The sequence below is a fragment of the Scyliorhinus canicula genome, chromosome 11 (assembly GCF_902713615.1).
Source record: "Scyliorhinus canicula chromosome 11, sScyCan1.1, whole genome shotgun sequence".
Classification (NCBI taxonomy): domain Eukaryota; kingdom Metazoa; phylum Chordata; class Chondrichthyes; order Carcharhiniformes; family Scyliorhinidae; genus Scyliorhinus; species Scyliorhinus canicula.
The window spans coordinates 107084384-107110500 of record NC_052156.1 but is presented as its reverse complement, the minus strand read 5'-3'; the positions used below and the strand labels follow the sequence as shown (position 1 = coordinate 107110500).

General features: G+C 46.9%; 1 protein-coding gene across 4 annotated transcripts in view; it reads right to left on the bottom strand.

Moving 5' to 3' along the window:
• cfap94 (cilia and flagella associated protein 94) overlaps positions 1 to 26117 on the bottom strand; it is a 175356-nt gene that overhangs the window by 136900 nt on the left and 12339 nt on the right. For all 4 annotated transcript variants that reach the window (XM_038811017.1, XM_038811013.1, XM_038811015.1 and 1 more), the window contains 5 exons: positions 25570 to 25661; positions 23505 to 23609; positions 18189 to 18326; positions 8037 to 8183; positions 3768 to 3871 (listed from right to left, as the gene is read on the bottom strand). In XM_038811017.1, coding sequence (XP_038666945.1) covers positions 3768 to 3871; positions 8037 to 8183; positions 18189 to 18326; positions 23505 to 23534 — 419 coding nt within the window. In that variant the 5' untranslated portion in view covers positions 23535 to 23609; positions 25570 to 25661. The remainder of the gene's footprint in view (positions 1 to 3767; positions 3872 to 8036; positions 8184 to 18188; positions 18327 to 23504; positions 23610 to 25569; positions 25662 to 26117) is intronic.

Here is a 26117-nt window from a genome sequence, read left to right as displayed (position 1 = left end):
GTTTGAAGGTATAGAAAAGAGCTCTTTTTACCCAGAAATGGGTGTAACTTCGACAGGAAAGTGCAGCTGAAGGTCGGAGGAGAAATTTCCCCTGGGAGTCTGCTAGTTACCAAACACGGCAGAAGAAGGTGAAAGACCTGGCCAAGGAGTTGGAAGAGACCTGTGGGGAAGGGGGGAAGGAGAAGGGGAGGGAGATGCAATGCGGCAGGGTTGGAGAAGAAGTGTGGTCAGGGGTGGGGAAGGGGGCCATCCTGCACGGGCCAGGTACAGGGTGAAATCAATGAGGGTAGAGCTGAAAGGGGAGAATGGCGAATGGTAGAGACAAATGGAGGCGCAAGCCCCCGGTAAGGCTTATAACATGAAATGTATGAGGGCTCGATGGGCTGTTCAAAAGATCTTGGTCTTTGCGCACCTCAGGAGTTTAAAAGCGGAGGTAGTCTTTCTGCAGGAGTCGCACCTCCACGTGAAGGTTCGGTTGGGTGGGTCAGGTGTTCCACTCGGGGTTTGATTCAAGCCGAAGTGGGTGGCCACTCTGATGAGCACGAAAATTGAGTTTGTGAGTGCGAAGGAAGTAAGGGATCCGGGTGGGAGGTATGTGATGGTGAGCAGAGGGGACGTGTATGCTCTGAATTGGGAAGATGTTGGTCTTATGAGGGGGCAGCTGGCAGCAATCCTGGACTTGGCCATGCACCAGTTCATGTTGGGAGGAGATTTCAATTGTGTTCTAGAGCCAAGGGTAGATAGATTGAGCCCCAGGTCAATGGGTAGGATATGAATGGCAAAGGAGCTGGGAGGGTACATGGAAAAGATGGGTATGGGGGAGCCGTGGCACTTTAAGAACCCAGGGGAAGGGAGTACTCCTTTTTCTCACATGTTTACATGGTGTATTCAAGAGTAAACTTTTTTGTGGTAAATTGTGAGGTTTTGGTAGGGCTGGAGGGAGCTGACTACGCGGGGATAGTAATCTCGGATCATGTGCCCCATTGGCTGGAGATTCAGCTTAGATCAGGACAGGGGCAGAGGCCAGGGTGGAAACTCCATTTGGGGTTGTTGGCAGATAGAGAATTTTGTAATGAAGTGAGGTCGGTGATTAAAGATTATGTAGCGTTGAACCAAAACGGGGAGGTGTCGGCAGCCACATTTTGGGAAGCACTAAAAGCGGTGGTCCAAGAGGAGATTATCTCATTCAAGGCACATGAGGATAGGGAAAGGAGGGAGGAGTATGAGTGGTTAATGAACAAGATAGTTGAGTCCTCGGGGGTGTCCACCATGGTGGGATTGGCGAGGAAGAAAATGTTGCAGGGGCAATTTTATAGTTTGATGATGGGCAGGGCAAGGGGGGTGCAGTACAAATACAGGGAAAAGGCAAGTCGAATGTTAGTACATGAGCTACGGAGGCAGGCCACGTCCAGGGAAATAGTGAGGATAGGGACTGAGACAGGGGATGTGGTATTGGACCGGAGAAGATAAATGAGACGTTTAGGGATTACTATAAGGATCTGTACAGTGCGGACTCGGGGGGTGAAGAGGAGGACATGGGGTAGTTATTACACGAGCTGCAATTTCTACAGTTGGAGGAAGAGAGGAGGCAGGCGCTAGAGGAGCCTTTGGGGCTGAGGGAAGTATTGAACAACAGAAGGGGTATGAAGTCGGGAAAGGCCCTAGGGCCCAATGGCTACCCGGTGGAATTTTATAAGGAGTTTGCGACGGGCACCGCATCTTCTGGGGGTGTTCAATGAGGCGTTGGAGAAGGGGGAACTACCGGAGACGATGACGCAGGCAACGATTACGTTGATACCAAAGGGGAAGGACCCTTTGGAATATGGATCATATAAGCTCATAGCGCTGTTAAATACAGATGTGAAAGTGCTGGTTAAGATTGTGGGGGGAAAGATGGAAGGTTGTGGCCCAGGGGTGGTTGCGGAGGACCCAGACAGGATTCGTAAAGGGCATGCAGCTCCCTAGTAATATAAGGCTATTAAGTGTGATCCGTCAAGAGTCCAGGTGCCGGATGTAGTGGTGTCCATGGATACGGAGAAGGCATTTGACCGGGTGGAGTGCCGGTATTTATTTGAGGTCCCGGAAAGGTTCAGGTTTGGGCTGAAGTTTGTGGCATGGGTGCGCCTGTTACACGTGGCACCACAGGCGAGTATACGGACCAATGATATGGGCTCACGAAATATTCAACTACACAGGGGAACAAGGCAGGGGTGCCGGCTGTCGCCGCTGTTGTTTGTGCTGGCTATAGAACCTCTGGCAATGGACCTTAGAGGGAGTAGGGTCCACCGTGTGTCGCTATATGTGGGCGATCTGCTATTGTACGTATCGGACCCACTGGAGAGCATGGGGAGGATCATGGACCAGTTGGAGAAGTTTGGGGAGTTCTCGGGATATAAATTAAACGTAGGGAAAAGTGAAGTGTTCCCAGTGAACGAGTTGGGTCAGCGAGCCAACCTAGGGAGGCTGCCATTCAAGGTAGCCAGAGACAGGTTGAAATACCTGGAATTTCAGGTAGCGAGAGTGTGGGCGATGCTGCATGAATGGAATTTAACAAGGCTGGTGGAGAAGGTTTAGGGAGGATCTGAAGAGGTGGGACATGCTGCATCTGACTCTGGCAGGGAGGGTCCAAGTGAAGATGAACAGTTTGCTGAGGTTCCTGTTCATATTCAAGACGCTTCCAATTTTTGTAACCATGGCTTTTTTCCAGAAACTGAATACGATTATCTCAGACTTTGTGTGGGCAGGGAAGGTGCCACGGGTTAAGAGGACCCTGTTACAGAGACAGAGGCAGAGGGCGTTGCTTAACCTACTGCATTAATATTGGGTGGCGAATGTGGCGAAGGTGAGGTGCTGGTGTAAGGAGAGGGGGCAGAGTGGGTCAGGATGGAGGAAGAATCCTATATGGGATCCTACCTGAGGGCAATGGTGACAGCGCCATTGCCACTGGCGCCAAGGAACTACATAGAGAGCCCAGTGGTACAGTCCACAGTAAAAGTCTGGAACCAGCTGAGGAGGCAATTTAGGATAGTGGGGGTGTCGGTATTTACACCGTTGTGTGAAAAGCATGGATTTGAGCTGGGGAGGATAGACAGTATGTATAGGAAGTGGAGAGAAGTGGGGCTGGTTAAGGTGAAGGAGGTACCTGGAAGAGAGGTTTGCCAGTATAGAGGAACTGAAAGAGAGGGTGGAGCTTGCGAGAGGAAGTGAGTTTAGGTACCTGCAGGTGAGGGATTTCACGCGGAAGGTTTGGAAAGAGTTCCCCAGGTTACCGAGGTATGGCCTGTTGGAACGATTGCCGCTTCCAGACGTGGAAGGGGAGAACAGGAGACATATACGGGTGGCTAGGAGAGCAGGGAGGTGAACAGGTGGTGAAGATTCAGGAGAAGTGGGAAGGGGAGCTGGGAGGGGAAATAAACTGGGGAGTATGGAGTGAGGGTAAACGTGACTTCCTCATGCGCAAGGATGAGCCTGATACAGTTCAAGGTGGTACACAGGGTACATATAACAAGAATGCATATGGCAAGAATAAGTGGGTTCTTCCAGGGGATGATAGACGAGTGCGAAAAGTGTGGGCAGGGACCAGCAAACCATGCACACGTGTTCTGGGGTTTTAAGATGTTGGGAGAGATTTTGGGCGGGAGTGTTCGTGGCGCTCATGAGGAACTGTATAATTGTGTGTTGGGGAGTTTTCTCCACACATTGTTCATGTTTCGTAACCATTTACATAAATTTGGAATAAAATACATTAAAAAAAACAACCTGCATACCTGGGGTTTTTGTTGAAGTTGGCCCACAAACAGAGAGTGATGTTCTCATCAGTAACGACTTCCTGCATGTTCCCAGTCTCAATGTCAACAAGGTCAATGGCTTTCTGAAAAAGGAATGCAAGTTTTTAAATATGCAGTGAACCTTTCAATTATTTCAAGAAGCATTGTGTGTGAAAATATCTATCACGTGTTCACATTAACTTACAAATCTCTGGGGCAGCACGGTGGCACAGTGGTTAGCATTGCTGCCTACGGCGCTGAGGGCCCGGGTTCGAATCCCGGCCCTGGGTCACTGTCCGTGTGGAGTTTGCACATTCTCCCCGTGTCTACGTGGGTTTCACCCCCACAACCCAAAGATGTGCAGGGTAGGTAGATTGACCACTCTAAATTGCCCCTTAATTGGAAAAAATAACTGGGTACTCTAAATTTGTTTTTTAAAAACTTACAAATCTCTTGTATAGAAAGTATAGCAGGTCTTCCTTTTACAGGATAACAAGATGACAAAAACAACCCAGAACTGCATTGTCATTAAACACCGATATTAAAAAAAACGTGGGGCTGTAGATTCTGCTCGATTGCATTTTCTTTTCTTTTTTTTTATAAATTTAGATTACCCAATTATTTTTTACAATTAAGGGGCAATTTAGCACGGCCAATCCACCTACTCTGCACATTTTTGGGTTGTGGGGGCGAAACCCACGCAGACACGGGGAGAATGTGCAAACTCCACACAGACAGTGACCCAGAGCCGGGATCGAACCTGGGACCTCAGCGCCGTGAGGCGGTTGTGCTAACCACTAGGCCACCGTGTTGCCCTGCATTTTCTTTTCTGTAAAATTTCCTTGAAATCCACCTAACTTGCATACCTATAGACTTGGGGGGAAACTAGAGCACTCGCAGGAAAGCCACACTGACACTTGGAGAACGTGCAAACTCCACACAGTCACCCAAGGCCGGAATTTAACCCAGGTCCCTGCCGCTGTGAGGCAGCAGTGCTAACTACTATGCCACCCATTAAACATTTACTCCTTCCATCTCTGACACACAGTGGCAACAGTGTGTACCATCTACAAGATGCACTGCATTAACTCACCAAGGCTCCTTCAATGGCAACTTCCAAATCTATGACCCCTACCACCAAGAAGGACAAAGGCAGCTGATACATGGGAACACCACCACCTGCAAGTTCCTCTCCAAGTCATACGCCATCCTAACTTGGGAATAATTTATTGGAGGTATTTTCAAATATATACAGAAAACAGAAAGACTCCAAGAAGTGTGACAAACCAACAACATTGTAATAACATGTCTAACACTAACTTTACACAGTCCCTTCTCCTCCCTGCCTTTATCCAATGTAACCCTTAACCCCCCCCCCCCCCCCCCCACCACTTTCTTTCCCAACAAAGAAAAGAATGAGAGACAAGGAAAAGAAATAAAACAAGACCCCCTCCACTGATATTTTAGTACACTTTAAAGAAGTTGTTGAACAGCTTCCAACTCACGGACAACCCCTCGTCTATCCCCCAATGATGAACCTGATCTTTTCTAAGTGAAGAAATTCCGCCAAGTCACTCATCCATGACCCTACCATTGGTGGTTCCGAAACACGCCAATGCAGCAAGATTTACCTCCGAGCTAGCAGGTAGGCAAAGACCATTGCGTCAGCCTCTTTCCCCGCCTGAACACCCAGATCAGCCAAGTCTCCTAAAATTACTATCCACGGGCTCGGTATTAACTCTACTCCCAAAACCTTTGACAATACTTCCATCACCCCATTCCAGAACCCCACAAGTCTCAGGCACGGCCAGAACATGTGGGTATGGTCATCAGAGTTCTGGCACACCACCCGCATTGGTCCTCTACTCCCGGAAAGAATCGATTCATCCTGGACGTCATCAGATGAGCCCTTTGCACCATCTTAAATTGTATTAGGCTTAATCTTGCGCATGACGAGAATGCATTCATCCTGCGTAGAGCCTCCTTCCAAATCTCCTCCTGTATCACTCCACCTAGTTCCTCCACCCACTTTTGCCATATTTCCTTCACCAGTGCTTCCTCCTTTTAACTCAGCTCTACATAAATCTGGGATCTTGCCTTTCCAAATGTTACCCTCTGATTAGAGCCTGTCCTGTAGTCTGGGGCCGCAACATCGGGAATGAACGCAACTCCTTTCTCAGGAAGGCCCTGATCTGTAGGTGCATGAACCCATTCCCCTTAGGTAACTGATCTGCCTCTTCTATCTCTAACAGGTTCGCAACCTTCTCCCCAACAAACAGATCTCTAAAACTCCCAATCCCCATCCGGTCCCACTCCCAAAACCTAGCGTCTAGTCTCAACACAAATCTGTGGTTGTCACAGCTCAGGGTCCTCATGTACATGTCCTCCATCCTACAGTGCTGCCGGCACTGCTTCCACACCCTCAGTGCAGAAATCACCACCGGATTCTAGGAAAGTCTGTTTTGCAAAACAGCTGAGGCGCTGACACCAATGCTCTCAAAGTGGTTCCCTTACACTAGGCCCCCTCCATTCGACTCCACATCGACCTCTGATCTACCATCCACTTTCGAACCATGGCAATGTTTGCTGTCCAGTGATAGTTCTGTAAATTTGGTAACGCCAGGCCTCCCCTCCGACTATGAGAATTTAAAAATCAAGGCGCTGTTTAGCAGGGAGACAGGACATGAGGAGCAGCGTTTTAGGTTGACAGAGGATAGAACAAATAGCAAAGAATACAGCATTGGAACAGGCCCTTCGGCCCTCCAAGCCTGTGCCGACCATGGCACCTGCCTAAACTAAAACCGTATGCACTTACGGAGTCCGTATCCTTCCTTTCCCACACTATTCATAAATTTGTCTGGATGCCCCTGAAATGCCGCTATCATACCTGCTCCCACCACCTCCCCAGGTAGCGTGTTCCATATATTTACCATCCTCTAAACTTGCCTCACACATCAGTTCTAAACTTTTCCCCACGCACTTTAAACCTACGTCCCCCTCGTACTTGACTCTCCTACCCTAGGAAAGAGCATCTGACTATCCACTCTGCCCATGCCACTCAAAATCTTTTAGACCTCTATCAGGTCGCCTCTCAACCTCCGTCGTTCCAGTGAGAACAGACCAAGTTCATCTAACCTCTCCTCATAGCTAATGCCATCCATACCAGGCAACATCCTAGTAAACTGCTTCTGTACCCTCTCCAAAGCATCCACATCCTTCTGGTAGTGTGGCGACCAGAATTGTACACAATATTCCAAATGAGGCCTAACTAAGGTCCTGTACAGGACCATAGAGCATGGGGGTAATGAATGGGGTTTCAGCAGATGAGCTGATGCAAGAGTGGAGTCTAACAAAGGTATGGAGATGGAAATAGGTGTTCTTAGTGATGGTGAAGCAATATATTCCAGTAACATAACCAAACATCACCGTCCCTTATCCTTTTTTTGATAAATTGAGTGTACCCAATTCCTTTTTTCCAATTAAGGGGCAATTTAGCGTGGCCAATCCATCTAGCCTGCACATCTTTGGGTTGTGGGGGCGAAACCCACACAAACACGGGGAGAATGTGCAAACTGCACACAGATAGTCACCCAGAGCTGGAATCGAACCTGGGACCTCGGCGCCATGGCCGTACCTTATCTAAGATCCGGGCTGGGATTCTCCAGTCCCATCCGCGGTGGGATCCGTTGCGAACGAGAATAGAAAATTTGGCGTTCCAGCCAAAACCCCATTCACTTTCAGTGGCACTGGAAATTCCCGGCCGCAAATGAGAACAGAGGATTTTGGCCCCTTTGTCTTACCAGATGCTGGCTTTATCTTCATGCTTCCTATAATCCTGATCTTAAATTAGCTTAAATTTACTTAATGACAGGACCATACCTGAAGCTTTTTCTCTCTGATTTACGACCATCCTGCCCTTCACATGATTCAAAAGACAGAATTTCTGAACATAATGAAACTTGTATTAACTATTCCTCTTATTCACTTGTCAGATAAACTATTAAAGGTTATTGCTACCCAGTCTCAATAAGCTCTCCGTTAGGCCATTCATTTTTTAATATTTAATGTCACGCTGAATTTTGCTTGCTTCTCCCAGCTCAGCCCAAAAGTCATCATTTGCATTAACCCAAAGATATCACACAGCATGACTCACATTATCTATTATCTATGGATTAGTCAACAACCAGTTTTGGTTAGCCCAGACAGAGAAAGTTTAGTGCATGTTTTTTGGTGCACCTGCGAGTATGAGTGATTTGCTTAAGCACCTACCTGCAGGAGGATATCAGTTGCTTTATTATTGATGTTGGAGAGAAGTTCCTGAAGATCCCAAATGGTCTGTTGATACTGGAAAGCAGTCGCCTCAGGCAACTCATCAGGAGGTGTGTCACTTAATAGTATTTCCAATTCATCTAAAAGCTGCAACACGTTCCATGAGAGTCACAGGGCAGATTTAAAACAATTTTCCATTGTACAGCACTCAAAAGTCTTTGTTGAAATACTTCTAACATCTATGTGAAATGGTTCTAAATATTAATGAACAGAATAATTTGGAGAGACATAACTTTTTGAAAATTAAGGTCCAGAACAAGTGTAGATGAGTTTCACTTGAGCAAGGAAGGGGGAAATCTCTAATGCAGCAAGAGAGAGAGAGGGAGACATTGGGTGGAATTTAACAGAAACATTTTGAACTTCATTTGTGGTGGGTTTTGCAGAGAGTTTCCCGCCGCTATCAAACAACACTATGGGTGCGATTCATAGCCTCGTCTTGCTCTCATTCGAGCGAAACGAGGCGGTGAATAGCAGAAGCCGAAAACGAGAACTATGCCAAGCGCAGAACAGTTTGTGATGCAACCGACCAGCTCCTGTATGGGAAATCGGGATCTCGCCGCAGCGTGGCGAAAAACAAACTATCACCACTTAAGCTCTATTTACATATGATTAACGGGAGCCACCCCATATCCAGGGAGGAGGGCCTCCCGTCATTCACCGCCCTCCCCAGCACGTTGTGACGCTGGCACCGATTAGTACATCTTTTTTAAAATGTGATCCTGGCGGACGGGCTTCTGTGGGGAGCCGAGGAGGTGAATAGCCATCTTGGCTCACAGGCAATGGGTCCTGGGCATGTCACTGCAGTGCTCTGCGAGGATGGGGGACCCTCAGCTGGGTGGGGGACCCTTGGCTGGGTTGGGGGACCCTTTGCAGCGGTGGGCCACATGGCAGTGTGGTGGGAAAATCTTGGGGGGGCAACCAGGGGCAACCGCTCGCTGTACCACCATGCCAACCCCTGAATCGTGTGTACCCATTCCAGGGGCAACCCTTGTCCCTGCCCGTCTGCCCCACCAACCATCCATAACACCCAACAATTGCCAAGGCCTCTGGCTGTGCGTCAGAAGCTATTGCGAATAGAGGATTAGCAATCGTGGTTAAGTGAGCATTTCACCTAACCCAAGTGGATTCCCATGGGTGGGCGGGCCATGTGGAACATGGGAGTCATTGCCTAGCATCCCAATCAGACCGTGATGCCTGAACACTGTGCCTGAACACTGCGGGAGGCAACACCACATATACAGCAGCCAACATCTGAACATCCAGGGGATGGGACACAGCTCCAGGGACATGTTCACGGCTGGAGAGTGGTTGAATGCAATGGGGAGGGTCCAGCGCCCAGGTCCAGGTGATGTTATGAGCAGGTATCTGAGGTACATAATCTGGGGTCTGGTGAGGGGGGGCCAGGTGTGTGTGGGCAGGGCGTTCCGGGTGGGAGAGGGGGAATCAATGGAGGAGTGTGGGAGTGTGGGAGCCATCGCTGTCTGTCAGTCTAACAGCCTCTCCCAACGCTATGACAGGGATTTTGGACCCAGGACTTGGCACATGGAGGAACAGGACACCTGTTCCTGGTGCCTGCCAAGGTCACTGCAGGGGCATTCCAGGGCTCAAATGGAAACCTGTGTGGCATCTCACAGGCCACAGGTGCAGTGGCAACCCTAGGGTTGCTGGCGCCCCGGGCAAGCTGAACTTCAGCGCCCTTCGGAGGCCGGGGGGGGGGGGGGGGGGGGGGGGGGGGGGCGAGGCGGGGGGGGGGGGGGCCGAGGCGGGGGGGGGGGGGGAGGCAGGGGGAGGCCGGGGCGGGGGCGGGGGGGGGGGCGGGTGGCCGGAGGGGTGGGGGGGGCCGGAGCCGGAGGGGGGGAGGGGGGGTGGGGCTGGGGGAGGGGGGGCGGAGCCGGAGGGGGGGGCCAGAGGGGAGGACGGAGGGGGGGGGGCGGAGGGGGCCGCCCTGGGGAGGGCGGCCACCGCGCATGCGCTGGTTGGCACCGGCCCAACTGCGCATGCGCGGGACCCGAGTCTGGCGCCCCCTAACACATGGCGCCCCGGGCGACTGCCCGAGTTGCTGGTACCTTGGGCCGGCCCTGCACAGGTGTATCTACAGTCATGGATACCTGTGTTTGCCTGGGCAAAAATTACATCATCTTCGACATGGAGCGGGTTTCTCCACCATCGCTGGGATTTCCCAGGTCCAGGGAGCAATAGATGCCACGCATGTTGCCCTGTGCTCACCGGGCCATCTGGGAGTGCCCTATCTTAAAGTAAGGGGTTCCACTCATGCATGGCCACCAGATGAAGATCATGCACGTGTGTGCACGCAGCCTGTGGAGTGTGCATGATAGCTACATCAGCTACAGGATGGGCGGCTGGATTTTGGGGGATAAGGGGTCCCCGCTGAGAATCTCGCAAATTGCGCCAGTACGGAGGATGGTGATCGAAGCGGAGACCGGGTACAAGAGAGGCAATGCAGCCGCCCGGGCTTTGATTGAGCGGTGCATCGGACTGCTCAAGATGCAGTTTCGATGCCTCAACCACTATGGTGTGCACTCCAGTACACCCCTGGAGGGTCGCCCGCTTTGTGGTGGTCTGTTGTGCCTTCCGCACCCTTGTACAGTAGAGGGGCGACATGCTGGAGGTTGGTGATGAGGAACGTGTGATCACCTCTGAGAAGGAAGAGGAGGAGGAGGATGATGAGGCGGCGCTGAACCAGCAGAGGCTGGGGGACAAGACCAGGAAGGAACTAGATGGCCAGCCGGTAGCTGCAGGACAGGCAGCAGCGGCGATTGTTTGGCAAAGGAAAAAAAAGGTGTTTGTGAGAAGGAGCAGGATTTTTGACTCTCTATACAACAGCAGCTAAACGGCTAACAGTGGTAGCAGAGGATGGTTGCTATGCAAATGTGAAGGGTTGAAAGATACAACTTTTCCAGACCCAACCAAGGAGTGAGTAAGAAAAAAAATGTATATTTATGGCTGAACCTAGGATAAAAATGGCTGGATATGACTATCCTCCCTTATTTTCTGAAAGGGGATCGCCGACCAATGGAGAACAAAGAACAAAGAAAGAAAATTACAGCACAGGAACAGGCCCTTCGGCCCTCCCAGCCTGCGCCGATCCAGAGCCTTTATCTAAACCTGTCGTCTATTTTCCAAGGGTCTACTTCCCTCTGTTCCCCGCCCCTTCATATATCTGTCTAGATGCATCTTAAATGATGCTATCGTGCCCACCTCTACCACCTCCGCTGGCAAAGCGTTCCAGGCACCCACCATCCTCTGCGTAAAGAGAAGTGCAGTTGTTATGTGGACTAAGGTAACTGCCTTGGGAAAGAGTAAACAAGGTATGGCATTGGCTCTTTCTCTACCTTATGAGAGTAAAATCTGAAGAAAAGTGTTTTCTGAGCTGGAATTTCATAGAATTTACAGTGCAGAAGGAGGCCATTTGGCCCATCGAGTCTGCACCGGCTCTTGGAAAGAGCACCCTATCCAAGGTCAACACCTCCTATCCCCATAACCCAGTAACCCCACCCAACACTAAGGGCAATTTTGGACACTAAGGGCAATTTATCATGGCCAATCCACCTAACCTGCACATCTTTGGACTGTGGGAGGAAACCGGAGCACCCGGAGGAAACCCACGCACACACGGGGAGGATGTGCAGACTCCGCACAGACAGTGACCCAAGCCAGAATCGAACCTGGGACCCTGGAGCTGTGAAGCAATTGTACTAGCCACAATGCCAGCGTGCTGCCCAGAATTGGAAGAGTTGGACTCAGAAGAAGGTCTGGAGACTCTATTGGATAACTTGTTAAGTGCGTATGAAGCCGGGTCAGATTTTGATAGATTCCGGAAAACAGAGGATTTCTCCATTGAAGACTAATGGCATTTGGCAGACTATATAAAAGGCTGAAAAACACAGCCTGGAATTTCCACAGTTTGTGTTGGCATTTAAATTACTTGAGTGTGCTAGAGTGAGCAACATGGATAGGCTCCTAGTTTTGACAGGAGTTAAATTTGCAGATAAGGATACCTTATTCGTTCAGATATAGAGGCCTTAAAAAGGTTTCTGGGGAAATATTTGATTCCTATGGTCTGATGACCCAAATGGGTCAGGCAGCAATATAGCAGACGGTGGAAGATACACTACTGACAGGATGGCAAAATCGTACAGCTACAGCAATTGTATGGAAGGAGATCGGGACCCGGAAATTATGAGGACAGAAACCCATTTAGAACCTATAATAGGAGGAAGGATATGGAGAATGGAAATAGAAAGATGAATCCCAGAAATGCCAAGGCATGATAAATCGATGTTTTCGGTGTGACTCTCAATACCATTATGCTTTCAACTGTCCAACACGTTATAATAGTGTTTGAAGCGACACATGACACAGAAGAGTCAGAAGAGGAAAAAGATAGTGACCAGAAAGAAGGCATTGTCCTATTAACAAGCAGTTTTACTCCAGTAATGAGGGTGTTGGTTGCAGAATCCTTCAATTGTGCTGTATTGGACAGTGGCTGCACATCTTCTGTGTGTGGAATTGACTGGTTAAAATGTTACCTGGACTCTTTGAATGCTGAAAATCGTAACAAGGTTAAGGAATTTGAAAGTTCCACAAGTTTCAGGTTTGGGGATGATAATACTCTGAAGTCGCTGAAAAGAGTTGTGATCCCTTGCAATATTGCCGGAGTGAATCATTTCATTAGCACGGATGTTGTATCAAGTGAGATACCTTTGCTTCTGAGCAAACTGTCGATGAAGAAAGCACATATGAAACTGGATATGGAACAGGATAAGGCAACAGTTTTTGGAAAGATGGTGGACTTACAATTTACACAGTCGAGACACTATTGTATTCCATTACTGACAAATAATGTTTCAAGTACAGTTGTTAAGGATGTGTTAATGGCAGTTGAAAATAGGACTTTAGCTGATAAAAAGCTTGTTGTATTAAAACTGCATAGGCAATTTCCGCATCCGTCTCCTCGGAGGCTGAAAAATTTATTATAGGATGCAGGGGTAAGGGATGAAGACTATACTAAGCTGATAGAACAGGTTAGTGATCGCTATGAAGTTTGTAGGAAGTACAGAAGGACACCATCATGACCGATGGCCAGGGATTTTAACAACATTGTGGCCATGGACCTTAAGATCTGGGTTAAAGCTAACAATATACTTATTTTGTAGTTTGTAGATTTAGCAATCAGATTTAGCCAATCAACGATTGTACGAAGTAAAGAAAAGAGAGTAACTCTGGATTAAATCGTGGAAAAAATGGATAGGGACAGGAATGGGCCCACCGACAAAATTCCTTACGGACAATGGGGGAGAATTTGCTGATGATGAGTTTTGGGATATGTGTGAATAAGTGAATATCACAGTTCCGAATACGGTTGCAGAAATGGTTAATAATGGTGTGTGTGAAAGAAACCATACTGTAATAGATGATGTGCTCCGGAAAATTTTGGCAGATAGACCAAACTGCAAGTTAAATTCAGCTTTAGCATGGGCGGTACATGCAAAGAATTAATTGCAGATGGTTGGAGGCTATAGTCCCTATCAATTAATGTTTGGTAGAAACCCTAAAATTCCGTCCATTTTGGATGACTAGCCTCCAGCTTGGGAAGGGACTACAGTTAGCTGTGCCTTTGCTGAGCATTTAAATGCATTACACAGCAGTAGAAAAGCTTTTTTGGAAGCCGAAGTCTCTGAAAGAATTCACAGAGCTTTAAGGCATAATGTACGGCAATCAAATACCGCTTTTCAGCAAGGAGACATAGTATACTATAAGAGAGACAATTAAAATGAATGGGAAGGCCCAGGTACAGATGGCAAAACAATTATTTTGCAACATGGCAATCAAACTGTTAGGGTACATTCATCAAGGATAATGGGTACAGATTACAAATTTTCAAATTTAGATAGACCAGACAGACATGATCAGGAACCAGGGTCATCTAGTACACGCATGTTACAAAACTATAAGGACTAGTTAACTGATATAGACAGGGTTTCTGTAAAGGAACACAATACTTCTGATGAATTAGATCAGGCCATTTTTCCAAAAGGACAACTGCCAAAAGTTGGTACTGTGGTGAATGAGATTCACACGGTATTATAGTTACCAATGTCACTCTGTTCTAAGTATATATATGTATTAATATTGTACGTGCAATTGCATTACCTGACCACCAGGGGGAGTAGCTCTGGGAGTACTCGAGAGTTTGTACTGGGCGCCTCCCTTGGCTCCGCCCAGAACTCCTCCCCCTGGAGCTGCTGTATAAAGATCCGTGCCACAGAGTCAGCCAGCCAGTTCACCAAAAGTTCAACGGCTAACAGGCTGGCTCTGTTGTAAGTATATTAAAACCGCTATTCTAATCCTACAAGCACGTGTCCGTAGAATTGTTGGTTCCAACAGGTACAAAAGTGACATACTTGCCTGAGGGGTCTAGTTAATGGAAGGATGCAACTGTTATTAGTAGAGCAAGGAAGGCCACTGGAAAGTATAAACATTGGTTGAATGTACAGCATACAGGGGAGGGTGACAAGACAATGGATCGGGAACATGACGTTCAAAAATGGAGGGCACAGAAACGCAGTGCCAGTTCAGATAGTACACGGGTAGTGAACAGGTTCGCAGGAAAAGGTCGCGAACTATTGAAAGGACATCCCACAGCAGAACGGAAAGATCAAGCAGTACAGAACGAGATACCAGGCGGATTAGGGGACGTAGTTTATCAAGGTCTCGGAACATGGGTAAGACTATAAATACTACTAGGAGTAGAAGCCCATATGGACGTGAGATTTTGGCGGCTTCCAATAAATTCGATGAAAAAGTTATCAAAGGTGCCAAACAGCAAGAACTGCATAGTTGGAGTAAATTTGGGACATGGAAGTACCAGATAGGGGACAACGAGCTCCATCCCACAGATGTATTTGCACGGAAAAGATTCTTCCGGATGGAATTTATAAGGCAAAGGCCAGGCTTGTGGCAAGGGGATTTGAAGAAAACTTAGAAGATCAGGATTTAAGGGTAGATTCACCTACGACAGGAAAGGTTATTTTAAAGATCTTCTTTGCTCTATTAGCCACAAAGGCATGGGAATGCAAATCTATAGATATAAAAGCTGCCTTTTTGCAAGGGCATCAGCATCAGAGAGATATTTTTCTCCGTCCTCCTAAAGAGGCAGCTAACACAGAAGGGGTACTCTGGAAGTTGAACAAATATGTATATGGATTAAATGATGCGTCTAGAGTCTGGTATTTTTCGGTAAGGTCAGTCTTGTTAAAGTTAGTCTGTTGCCAGTTGAAAGCAAATCCGGCAATGTTTTACTGGCACTATAAAGGAAATCTTTCTGGCCATTGTTGCGAGCTGGCTGGGGTTGGCTGTGCAAGTGCTGTTTAAGTGCTGTCGATCTTGTTAGCAGGGAGCTGGCGAGCGCGGTCCCAGCGAATCGGCTGGTGAGCCTTCATTTGCAGCGAGATGCCCGTGGAACCTCCTGAAGTTGACCAATTAATGTTGAATACCGTTGCTGGATAGAGCGCCAGGGAGCTCACGGCAGTTCCCACTCGCTATCGCACTTAGCTTTCTGGAGAATCCCACCCTTAGTCACATTTTGTGGGCTCTGGTGAGTGTCTCTCCGGTTCAACACACATATAAGTTTTTTTTCAGCACTTGGGAGCTGAACTCAGAGATCGGGCCACCATTTTGAAAGGATGCCCTAATCTCGAAGTGAGCTTGTGGGTCCCCCACACCTCCACCCAAAGACAATGTCACCCCCTCCTGCACACGTGGGCATTACCCCACAACACTCTAAGTAAGGACATCCGACTATGGGGTGCTTGGGAGTACCCCCCTCATCAGGTCCCCCCCCCTTCCAGGATCTTCAACCGTCACTTCCTCCACCCTCCGTTCATTGGTATGCCCCCCCTTCTGGCCCTTGGCAGTGCCACCCTGGCACCTGGGCACCCTTACACTGCCACCCTGGCAATGCTCCTGCCAGGTGGACAGTGCCAAGATGCCCGTATTTCAGGGGTGGCACCAGGCAACCACCCTCCACCATCCCTGGCCACCCAGGGGCCTCCGAGACCAAGAGACCATGTTTGTATGGACCAGAACTGAATGGCCCGTGGCTTCAGCCTCCGATAGACCTCAGAAGGCCACTAGATCCCGGGTAAGCTTACCTAAGTAGGTTCAAAGCCTACTTTTGCACACGCCATTTGGGCGGGAATCTGATTATGACGCCTCGTGTTTCTTGGGTATATCCCGCGAGGCTTAAAGACTACTGGGAATCCTGTGGGAGGCCACACCTGGGATGTACCGGACGTGTTCCGCTCTCACTAAAGCACAACGCGGGCAGTATATCGTCCCCTATGTTAACTTAAAGAGTGAGTCTTGAGGGGGAAATAATGGGCAGAGTTGTACAGCCCCTTAGCGACTTGTAGTAGGGCATTAAAACAGTCCATTGACTTTGGCTGGGCCATAAAATGCCACCCAATGTACATGAAGCAAGCATTAAGAAAGAAAAAGTTTTGGAAGCACAAGAGAGGGAATAGCAAAAAGCTTTTTAAAACCAGGTAGGGACAAGAGCTATACTAGGAGGCTTTAACAGAGCAGGGATCACAATGGCCAAATTTCCAACAAAGATCAAAATTCCTTATAGATATAGTAGATATGGAGGTCGTGGCATGCAGTGGAAAGCATCCCTAAATCTCAGCCAGCAGTTCTGGACTCAAGTCCCAATTCAGCATTTAATTGCTGAAGAAAGAATGTTCACAACACAGCCAAACAAGTTGATTTATCAATTTGTAAATCCTTTCAACATATGTCAATGGCAAGCGGTAAGAGCGGGACAGATTCTTAGTTAGCCACAATACAGAAAAAGTGGAGCCTCTACGAAACTATATTTTTAGTGTACCTTCACATCCACACTATTTTTTATACTTTGGAGAATAGTGGAGGAAGTGGTGGAAGGATTTCCAAGCTGATAATCAGCTCATTGAACCGAGTTGAATGCTCCGTCCATGGCCAACAAGTCCTTGTGTTGGACTCGTACCCGGAGCTTCTGGTCCAGCGGTAGGGACACTACCCAGTGCTCCACAAGCGCCTCCTTTTTTTTTACATAGTTCTGGACTGCAACATACATATAAAAGTACATGTTGCCACAGCATTCAGACTGCTTGAGCAGCTGGTATGGATCAGATTGGTGCCAACAGCGTAGGATTCAATCCCCATTCCTTGTCTGGCCTGTGGTGAAGATCTTGGTGCTGTGGGTTGGACCTCTGAAGAAAGGTAGATATAACTTTTTCCATGGGAAATGCAAACTATATTTTCTTAAGGGTTATATTCAAATTATTACAGTGTAGAAATGTGATATGATAAGCATAAGCCATTGTGCAAATGCAATTAAGGGACTTTTTTGTTGTGCTGGATTTATAATATGGTGATAAATGTTAATCCTGAGAATCAATCAGATTCATATAATCTAATTAATTTGAGACCTAAGGTGATAAATGCAATGGAGACTGGCAGTTCCCAAATCTTCCCACCACTGAGTATTTCCTCCGGTTATTACCGGGCCTGTTGTACATTAAATTATAGAGAATTAATTGCTATGATTAGTCGACAACTTCATTATTGTGGAGCCAAAACAGGTTGGGAGCAGATAAACCATATTGATATTGGAATGTTTTCATCTAGTGTTCATAGTTGTAATATTATTGTGTGTCCTACTGCCATGTTGCATAAGGTGAAAACAAACAAAATAATTAACCCAGAGTACTAGAAGTTTTTTTGGATCTAACAACAGTCTAAGGATTAAAATGTTTATTCACCTTACCTGTATTAAAAACAGAAAATGGTGGAAAATCACAGCAGGTCTGGCAGCATCCGTGGAGAGAGAAAAGAGCTAATGTTTTGAGTCTGGATGATGCTTCGTTACGAAGAGTCCTCAAGCCTTGAAACGCTAGCTCTGTTCTCTCTCCAAAGATACTGCCAGACCTGCTGTGATTTTCCAGCATTTTTTGTTTTTGTTTCAGATTCAAGCATTTTCTGTTTTTGTTTCAGATTCCAGCATCTGCAGTAACTTGCTTTTATCCTTACCTGTAATATTGTTCCACCTCCTTCAAACAAAGACTTTACATCTACATTTGGATTCTCTTTGGTAAGGTTTATGAAAGTATTAATCGCCTGAGATATTGCTGGGTCAGGGGTTCCATCACAGCGCATGTAACGTTGCCACTGAAGGAGCAGAACCAAGGAGCAAATATTTACAACAGTAGACTACCTATTTCAACATTGATAATTTAGATCAAATGTTTAACATCACAACCCAAACTGCAGGTTTAATAAAATTAAGTGCATTTATCGTCAAATTATGCATGAACGTGAAGTAAAAAAAATGAAAAAGCATCTCTCCAATAGGTTGTCTGATGCTGCCCAGTCAGCTTGTGTTCAGGTTATCCTTCCCTTTCCACACTTAACACATTTTTGCTGAAAGTAGTACAGATGTAGTACAGGGGCTGGTTTAGCTCACTGGGCTAAATCGCTGGCTTTTAAAGCAGACCAAGCAGGCCAGCAGCACGGTTCAATTCCCGTACCAGCCTCCCTTGACAGGCGCCGGAATGTGGCGACTAGGGGCTTTTCACAGTAACTTCATTGAAGCCTACTCGTGACAATAAGCGGTTTTCATTTCATTTTTTTTCATGTCTACTTTTTAATTGAACATCCATTATTTTGTGTCAAAGTAAGCACAGTCCTCCATGTCTTCCCATTTTTGAATGACAGCCTTTCACCCATCATGTTCATAAAGAAAATCTTTTGAATTCAAATTATTTGAGTTCAGAGAACATTCAAAACAAAACAACAGCAAGGTTTGTGAATTACCATGTACGTATAGCTGACAGAAGTATATTTTCAAATTTCTGACATAAACATCTACATACTCTTTCATTAAGACTGTAAAACCCTTCCGCCAGTCTTTGGATCTGTGTCTGCTTTATGGGGAGTTGGCTACAGGTTTGTGCCCAGAGTTGCTTGTTTCTGATGGTGTCAGCATTTTGAGATTCAAGAGTTACTCAAAAGACATGAGCACAATATCCAGTACTTTCTTTGGGTGAAATGTTAATCAAAAGCCCTATCTGACCTCTCTGATGAAAATAAAAGCTCACACTACTTCAGTGAAGGGCAGGGGTATTCTCTCCAGTGTCATCATGGTTAACATTTATCCCTCAATCAACATCGCGAAGAAAAAGATTTTCTGATCATTACCACATTGCTGTTTGAGGGGGCTTACTCAGTGCAAAATTGGTTGCTGTGTTTCTTAGGTTTAGCAGTGACAACACTTCAAAAGTACTTCATTGGCTGTAAACCACTTTGAGACACGTTGAGTCACGAAAGGCGCTTTAACAGCAAGTCGCCTTCAACATTCTTCTTTCATGAATAAGCTTTTGCCCACAGAAAATTAGGACTATCAATTGGGATGTCATTGCCAGACAGCTCCCTTCAGGAGGTTTTGCAAACAGGACAGCTGTCGATTGCTTCAGCTAGGAATGAAGCGTTGCCAGAAAAGTGAGCTTGAAAGAGTGATTAAAGCAAAATTATTCAACAGAAACCTAAAAGAAAACATAGGGGGGGGGTTTCTCCACCCTGGTTTTCAGAGGACAGGAATGGCGGTGGGGGGCCGAGAATCGAGTGGGAGACCTAAACCGGCGCTTGTACTGGCTGGATTTACCCATTTGATTGTCCTCTCTCCCACCAATGACATAATGGGGATCCTGGTTTTAAAAGTCGGGATCTCCATTTACATCTGTTTGCGTATGCATATCAGGTGTTTACACCTGGTTCTTAACCCCCACATTGAACAGTTCATTCACATTGGCATGAGGGTATGCCAATGTGAATCACGACAGGCCCCTCCCATGATGTGCACCTGCCGAACAGGACCCTCCAGAGGGAGAGGGTCATGCCTGGGCAGTACACTGGAACTGCCCTGGCACTAACCTGGCACAGGCCAGGCAATTCCTCTGGCAAAGCCCCTGACCAGTTACTACAAGTGAATGGCCAACACCAAATGTTCCTGTATTCAAAAGTGTTGGCTCAGTGAGAATATGTGGAGAGTTTAAACAACAATTAACCCAGTATTGTGCGCAGATCACTATCCACTGACACTGATTGAAGATTTGTTTGCTGAACTTTCTGGAGAACAAAAATTCAGTAAAATTGATTTATTACAGGCATATTTACAAATAAATGTGGCTGCAAAATTATAGCCGTTATTCACCACTGTGATGCACAATGGTTTGTTTAATTACAGAAGACTTTCTTTTGAAATAACATCTGCTCCGAGGTCCTTGCATCAAATTCTAAGTGGGCTGAATGAGGTGGAATGTTATTGAGATGACATTCTCATCACCGGTTCAAGTGAACAGTAACACTTTAAGAAGTCGGAAGCTACTCTGAAATGTCTACAAAATTATAATCTCCGAATTAAAAAAGGAAAGTGCAACTATTTCAGGACATCCATAAATTAGCTGGGCCAAATCATCAATAAAGATGGCTTATACAAGGAGCCGAAGAAGATAACAGCAATCTCAGAAGCGCCATGTCCTCAAAATGTGACACACTCTGGTTGCTTTCCGGAATTATCAATTATTATGGTAAATTCGGGCATTCCAATTTGGGCCATAAACATTCACCAGGACTTCCAGCATCCCCTCCAATTTTCCACTGACCATCACATACCTACCACAACCCGGACCAGCTACAATGCTCCCCACCTCAAAAGCCACTCTCTAGTTAACCAACAGCATCACCCCCTCGTCTTCATGTCTAACCTCGAGTGAATACCTGCGCACCGATCCCTTGCTCAGCCTCGTCTGATCCCCCAACTTCAGGTGCGTCTCCTGCAAGAACACAACAGGCTCCTCAGATGCACAAAAACATGCAACATCCCTTTTTAAGCCAGCCCCTGGCCCGCCCTCAGATGTCCACCCCCATCTCTTTCTTCCCAACTGCACCACACCAACCACACCCATGTAAGCAAGCCCCCTTTCCCATGGCCTCTCCAGCATACTTCCCCCACAACCAAACAAAAGCCAACCCAATCCCACTCTCCACCACACCTTCCTCCTGGCAAGCCCCCACTTCACTCCTGTTAACTAACCCGTCCAGCTAGCATGGTGGCCCTGCCCAAGGCTTCTGACTTATCCTCACGCTTCAGCCACCCCTCACCCCCACCAATTCTCCTAACCACAAACAAAGAGAAACAAAAGGCGCACTCACCATCTCCGCTCCCCCTGTCGAAACCTACCCCTTTTTACCCACCCAATGTGCCACACAATTTACACAAAACTCCTCTCCCAAGTTCAATGTCCTCACACTCCTCCCAGACCATGGTCTCTCATAAAGTCCATCTCCTCTTCTAGTGAGTCAAAATAAAATTCCTGTTTTTGATACGTCACCCACAAGCGGGCAGGGTTCAAAACCCCAAAATTCATCCCCTCCTTGAAGAGGGCTGCCTTTATCTGATTGCACCTAGGCCTCCACTTAAACAGCTCTGCGCCCAGGTCCTAGTAAATCCGCAGCTCACTGCCCTCCCAGATACATTTCTTGATCTGCCTCGCCAACCTCAGGATCTTTTCCTTATTGAGGAACCAGTGCAGCCTCACCACCGTCACCCTCGACAGCTCCCCCACCTGCGGCCACCTCCTCAGAGTGCTGGGCGTCCGATCCACCTCGAGGGGCCGGTCAGAAGCCCCCTTTCCCATGGCCTCTCCAGCATACTTGCCACAAACTTGGCGGCCTTCACTCCCTTGATGCATTCAGGCATTCCAACAATCCTCACATTTTGCCTCCTGGAGCGGTTCTGGAGATCCTCCAATATATCTCTCAGCCTTTTCTGGCTGCTCATAACCATCCTCATCTCTGCCCCCAGCGAGGTCAGCCGATCTTTGTGCTCCACCACCGACTCCTCCACCTTCTGGATCACCAGGTCCTGAGCCTCCTGACTCTACTCCACTCACTCAATCGCCACCCTAAGCAGCTCCACCACCTTGGCCAAATCCTCCAAGGCCTCTTTCCTCTGCTGCTGGAATTTGTTATTTTAAAACTCCACCAGCTGCTCCATCAATCACTGCACGGGCAGCGCTGCCCCCTTGCCCTCCACCAACTTCAACTGTATTGCACCACAAAAATGTTCCTGCTCCAGCTGTTCCCTCCCCTTCTTATGGCACTTCTCGTCTGCTGATCCATACACCAACCTCACCAGAGGAGTTCTAACTTCCCTGGGCACTCATACACCTTTTGCCCTCAAATACCACACCATTCGGGTGGGGAAGGACCAAAGAAAATCCACCTTGAGCATTCACTCCATGGTTGCAACCAAGACAATATTTCTTAAATGTTATGACCACCACCCTTTCAGGCAGTGAGTTCCCAACTCCCACCATCCTCACATCCCCTGTATACCTCCTTCCCCTTACCATAAATCTATACACCATAGTCATTGATCCCTCCACCAAGGGGAAAAGTTTATTCCTGTCTACTCTCTCTATGCCTCTCATAATTTTATACATCTCAATCATGTGCCCCACTCAATTTCCTCTGCTACATAGAAAACAATCCCAGTCTGTTCAAGGTCGATAACTAAAACTCTCCATCTCAAATCTCCATCCTGGTAAATCTCCTCTGCTCCCTTTCCAGTGCTGTCATATTCCTCCTATAATGGGATTTCCAGAAATTCACACAATACTCTAGCTGTGGCCTAATTAACATTTTATACAGTTCCAGCATAATCTCTCTGCTCTTAAACTATGTGCCTTCTTACACTGCAATGAAGTTACTGTGAAAAATTCCTAGTCGCCACATTCCGGTGCCTGTTCGGAGGAAGAATTCAGAATGTCCAATTCACCTAACAGCACATCTTTCGGGACTTGTGGGAGGAAACCGGAGCACCCGGAAGAAACCCACGCAGACATGGGGAGAACATGCAGACTCCACCCAGTCACCTAAGGTCGGAATCGCACCCAGGTCCCTGGCGCTGTGAGGCAACAGTGCTAACAACTGTACCAACGTGAAAAGAAAAAGATTAAGAGGGCTCTGGGGAAAGAAGAGAGTGGCACTAGGTGAACTGCTCTTGCAGAGAGCTGGTAGAGACACAAGTCAAATGGCCTCCTTCTGTGCTATCATTTTATAAGGAGGCCATTCTGCCCTTTGAACCTATTCTGCCATTCACTTAGATCATGTTTGATCTGTATCTTAACTCCATCTACCTTTTTTGTTTCTCTCTATCTACCCTCTCAAATCCTTTAATCATCTTAAGTATAGAAAAAAAAGTTATTATGTAACAGCATTCAAGGTTATCTTATTAATGCTCCTTAATCTTCTAAAATGAAGGACAACAATATTGAGAAGCGTTACCTTATTCATTTCTCTAAGATTTTTGTTCATCTTCGCGACAGCAATTTTATTTCTTTCCAAAATTTGGATAAGTTCAGGAAGCTCATTCTGTTTACGTGCCTTATCCTGTTTTTAGGTGAAAACAAAAATCAAATCCACGTCAGCTACGATAAAAAGGAGTTACTCTAATATATAATTTAAATTTAATCAGTACCGAGTATAACTTGCCAATACTTCAGAAGAAAACATTTCAAGGAGAGATTGTTTGACAACTTGCTCAACTCATCTCAGCAGATCATGCATTTTGTACTCTGTTATAGATTCTGATTCAACTCAAATCCATAGAATTGGTATGAAACAGACTGATTTTCTTAGTGGTATCAATCTTACATTTTAAATCAGTATACATTTTATCGCAGACCAAATGACTCGGAAAGATACTGGTGGAGCTCTTACTGCATTGCACATGCATTGTCCCAGACCTGGACTATACTTGTGATATTTAAAGGGCGGGAGAGTAGGCCTAGGTGGGGTAGGTGCAAACTTGATGGACCAAATGACCTCCTTCTGCACTGTAGGGATCCTATGATTATATGAATATTGAGCCTCTTTAAAAAATATATTTTTTACCATGTGTATCATGCTGCGCTCGTGACGACCTCCCACTGATTCGCTCGCCACAAGGCAACTTTATTTCTGCAATCAGTGGGAAACTCCATACAAATGTTTCCCCAACACTTGTTCCAGATCCATTTGAGGTTATGGCTGCCAGGAAGCCAACAACACGATTCACAGAGGGAGCCCTGACCAAATTCTTGTAAATGGCGCCAGAGTAATGTCATGCCGGCGCCTACTGAATATTCAATGAGGGGGGAGGTCCCGGAGTGAGTGCTCGATAATGACCTGCTAGTATATTACAATTAGATTCCCGGGCTCCCGCAGCCTGTTTCACATTACTCCACTGGAGAGCGGTGTTGAAAATTGGAATTTGCTATCTTGCCAGAGAGAACCGCGTCTTCTGATTCTCTCAGGATTTTGGGCCACATCACCATTCTCACTGCCGGCTAAAGCGGGCTCAAAAATCACCAGTTCACAGTAGGTACAGATAACGTCAACTACTGTCAATAGCCGAGGGAGGTTTCTGACAATTGGCTGCTATTTGTAATCAAAACGCAGACAATGCTGGCAGTACCCAGAAGGTCTGGCAGTACCTGTGGCGAGGGAAAGAGAGTTAAAGTTTCAGATTGATAACCATTCAGTAGAACTGGGAAGAATTAAAAATATAATCGTTTTTGAGCAAGTGAAAGGGACTATCATTGACCTCATTCCTCTGGAGATCTTGGCCCCCGTGGTCCCCAATCTCAGAGAACCCATCAACAACAGCAGCTTCTACCTCAGCTGTTTCTGCCTGACTGAAATTATTACATCCTATCCAGACTCCAGATTTCTCTTCCCATGCCCAATCTCTCTTCCTATCTATATCTTCCCTGACACTTCTGATGCCCTCAGTGTCTTTAACTGTTCCGTTTCCTGACCCCAATCACCTCCTTTTCATCATACATATGATTCAGGCAGCACGGTAGCACAAGTGGATAGCACTGTGGCTTCACAGCTCTAGGGTCTCAGGTTCGATTCCCTGCTGGGTCACTGTCTGTGTGGAGTCTGCACGTTCTCCCCGTGTCTGCGTGGGTTTCCTCCGGTGCTCCAGTTTCCTCCCACAGTCCAAAGACGTGCAGGTTAGGTGGATTGGCCATGCTAAATTGCCCTTAGTGTCCAAAAAGTTTAGGAGGGGTTATTGGGTTACGGAGATGGAGTGGAAGTGAGGATTTAAGTGGGTCGGTGCAGACTCGATGGGCAAAATGGTGTCCTTCTGCATTGTATGTTCTATGTTCTATTTCCAGCCCTAGCACCAAGCGAGCAATGTCTAGTTCCCAGTCATTGAAGGCAATGCAAAACAGGGGATCATGAACTGGCAGCCCAACTTTCCCACCTCCTAAACCACTTTTGTTTTCATTGACTTCAAGACCACCTCTTCATCCCTTAATTTCTTTTTAATGCTGAGGACACTCAGTAAAACAATACCGACCGCTTCTGCAATCCTTTTCCTCTCGTCTTCTTCAAATCTCAGTTTATCAAGTCTCTCTTGTTCCACACGTTCAGCGGCAAGTCTGATCTCCTCTGTTAAATATGAAACATTTGTCATTTCTTACAGATAATGTAAATTTATTCTCTCTACTGTGATAAGAAAATTTTAAAGGCAAACACAAGAACTGGGAGCAGGAATAGGCCATTCAGCCCTTCCAGACTGTTCCGGTCTCCATTATCCTCAATCTCAACAACATGTTCCTGCTTTCTTCCCATACCCTTGATGCCATTGAAATCTAGAAAATGATCTCTCTTTCTTGAATACATTCAGTCACTTGGCCTCCACAGTCTTCTGTGGCAGAGAATTCCACTGGTTCACTACCCATTGAGTGAATAAATCTTTCCTCATCTCAGTACTACATGGTCTATTCTGTACCCCAAGACTGTGCCCCCAACCAGGGAAAATATCCTCCCTGCATCTAGCCTGTCCAACCCTGTTAAGAGTTTTATATGTTTCAATCATATCATCTCTCATCGTTCTAAACTCCA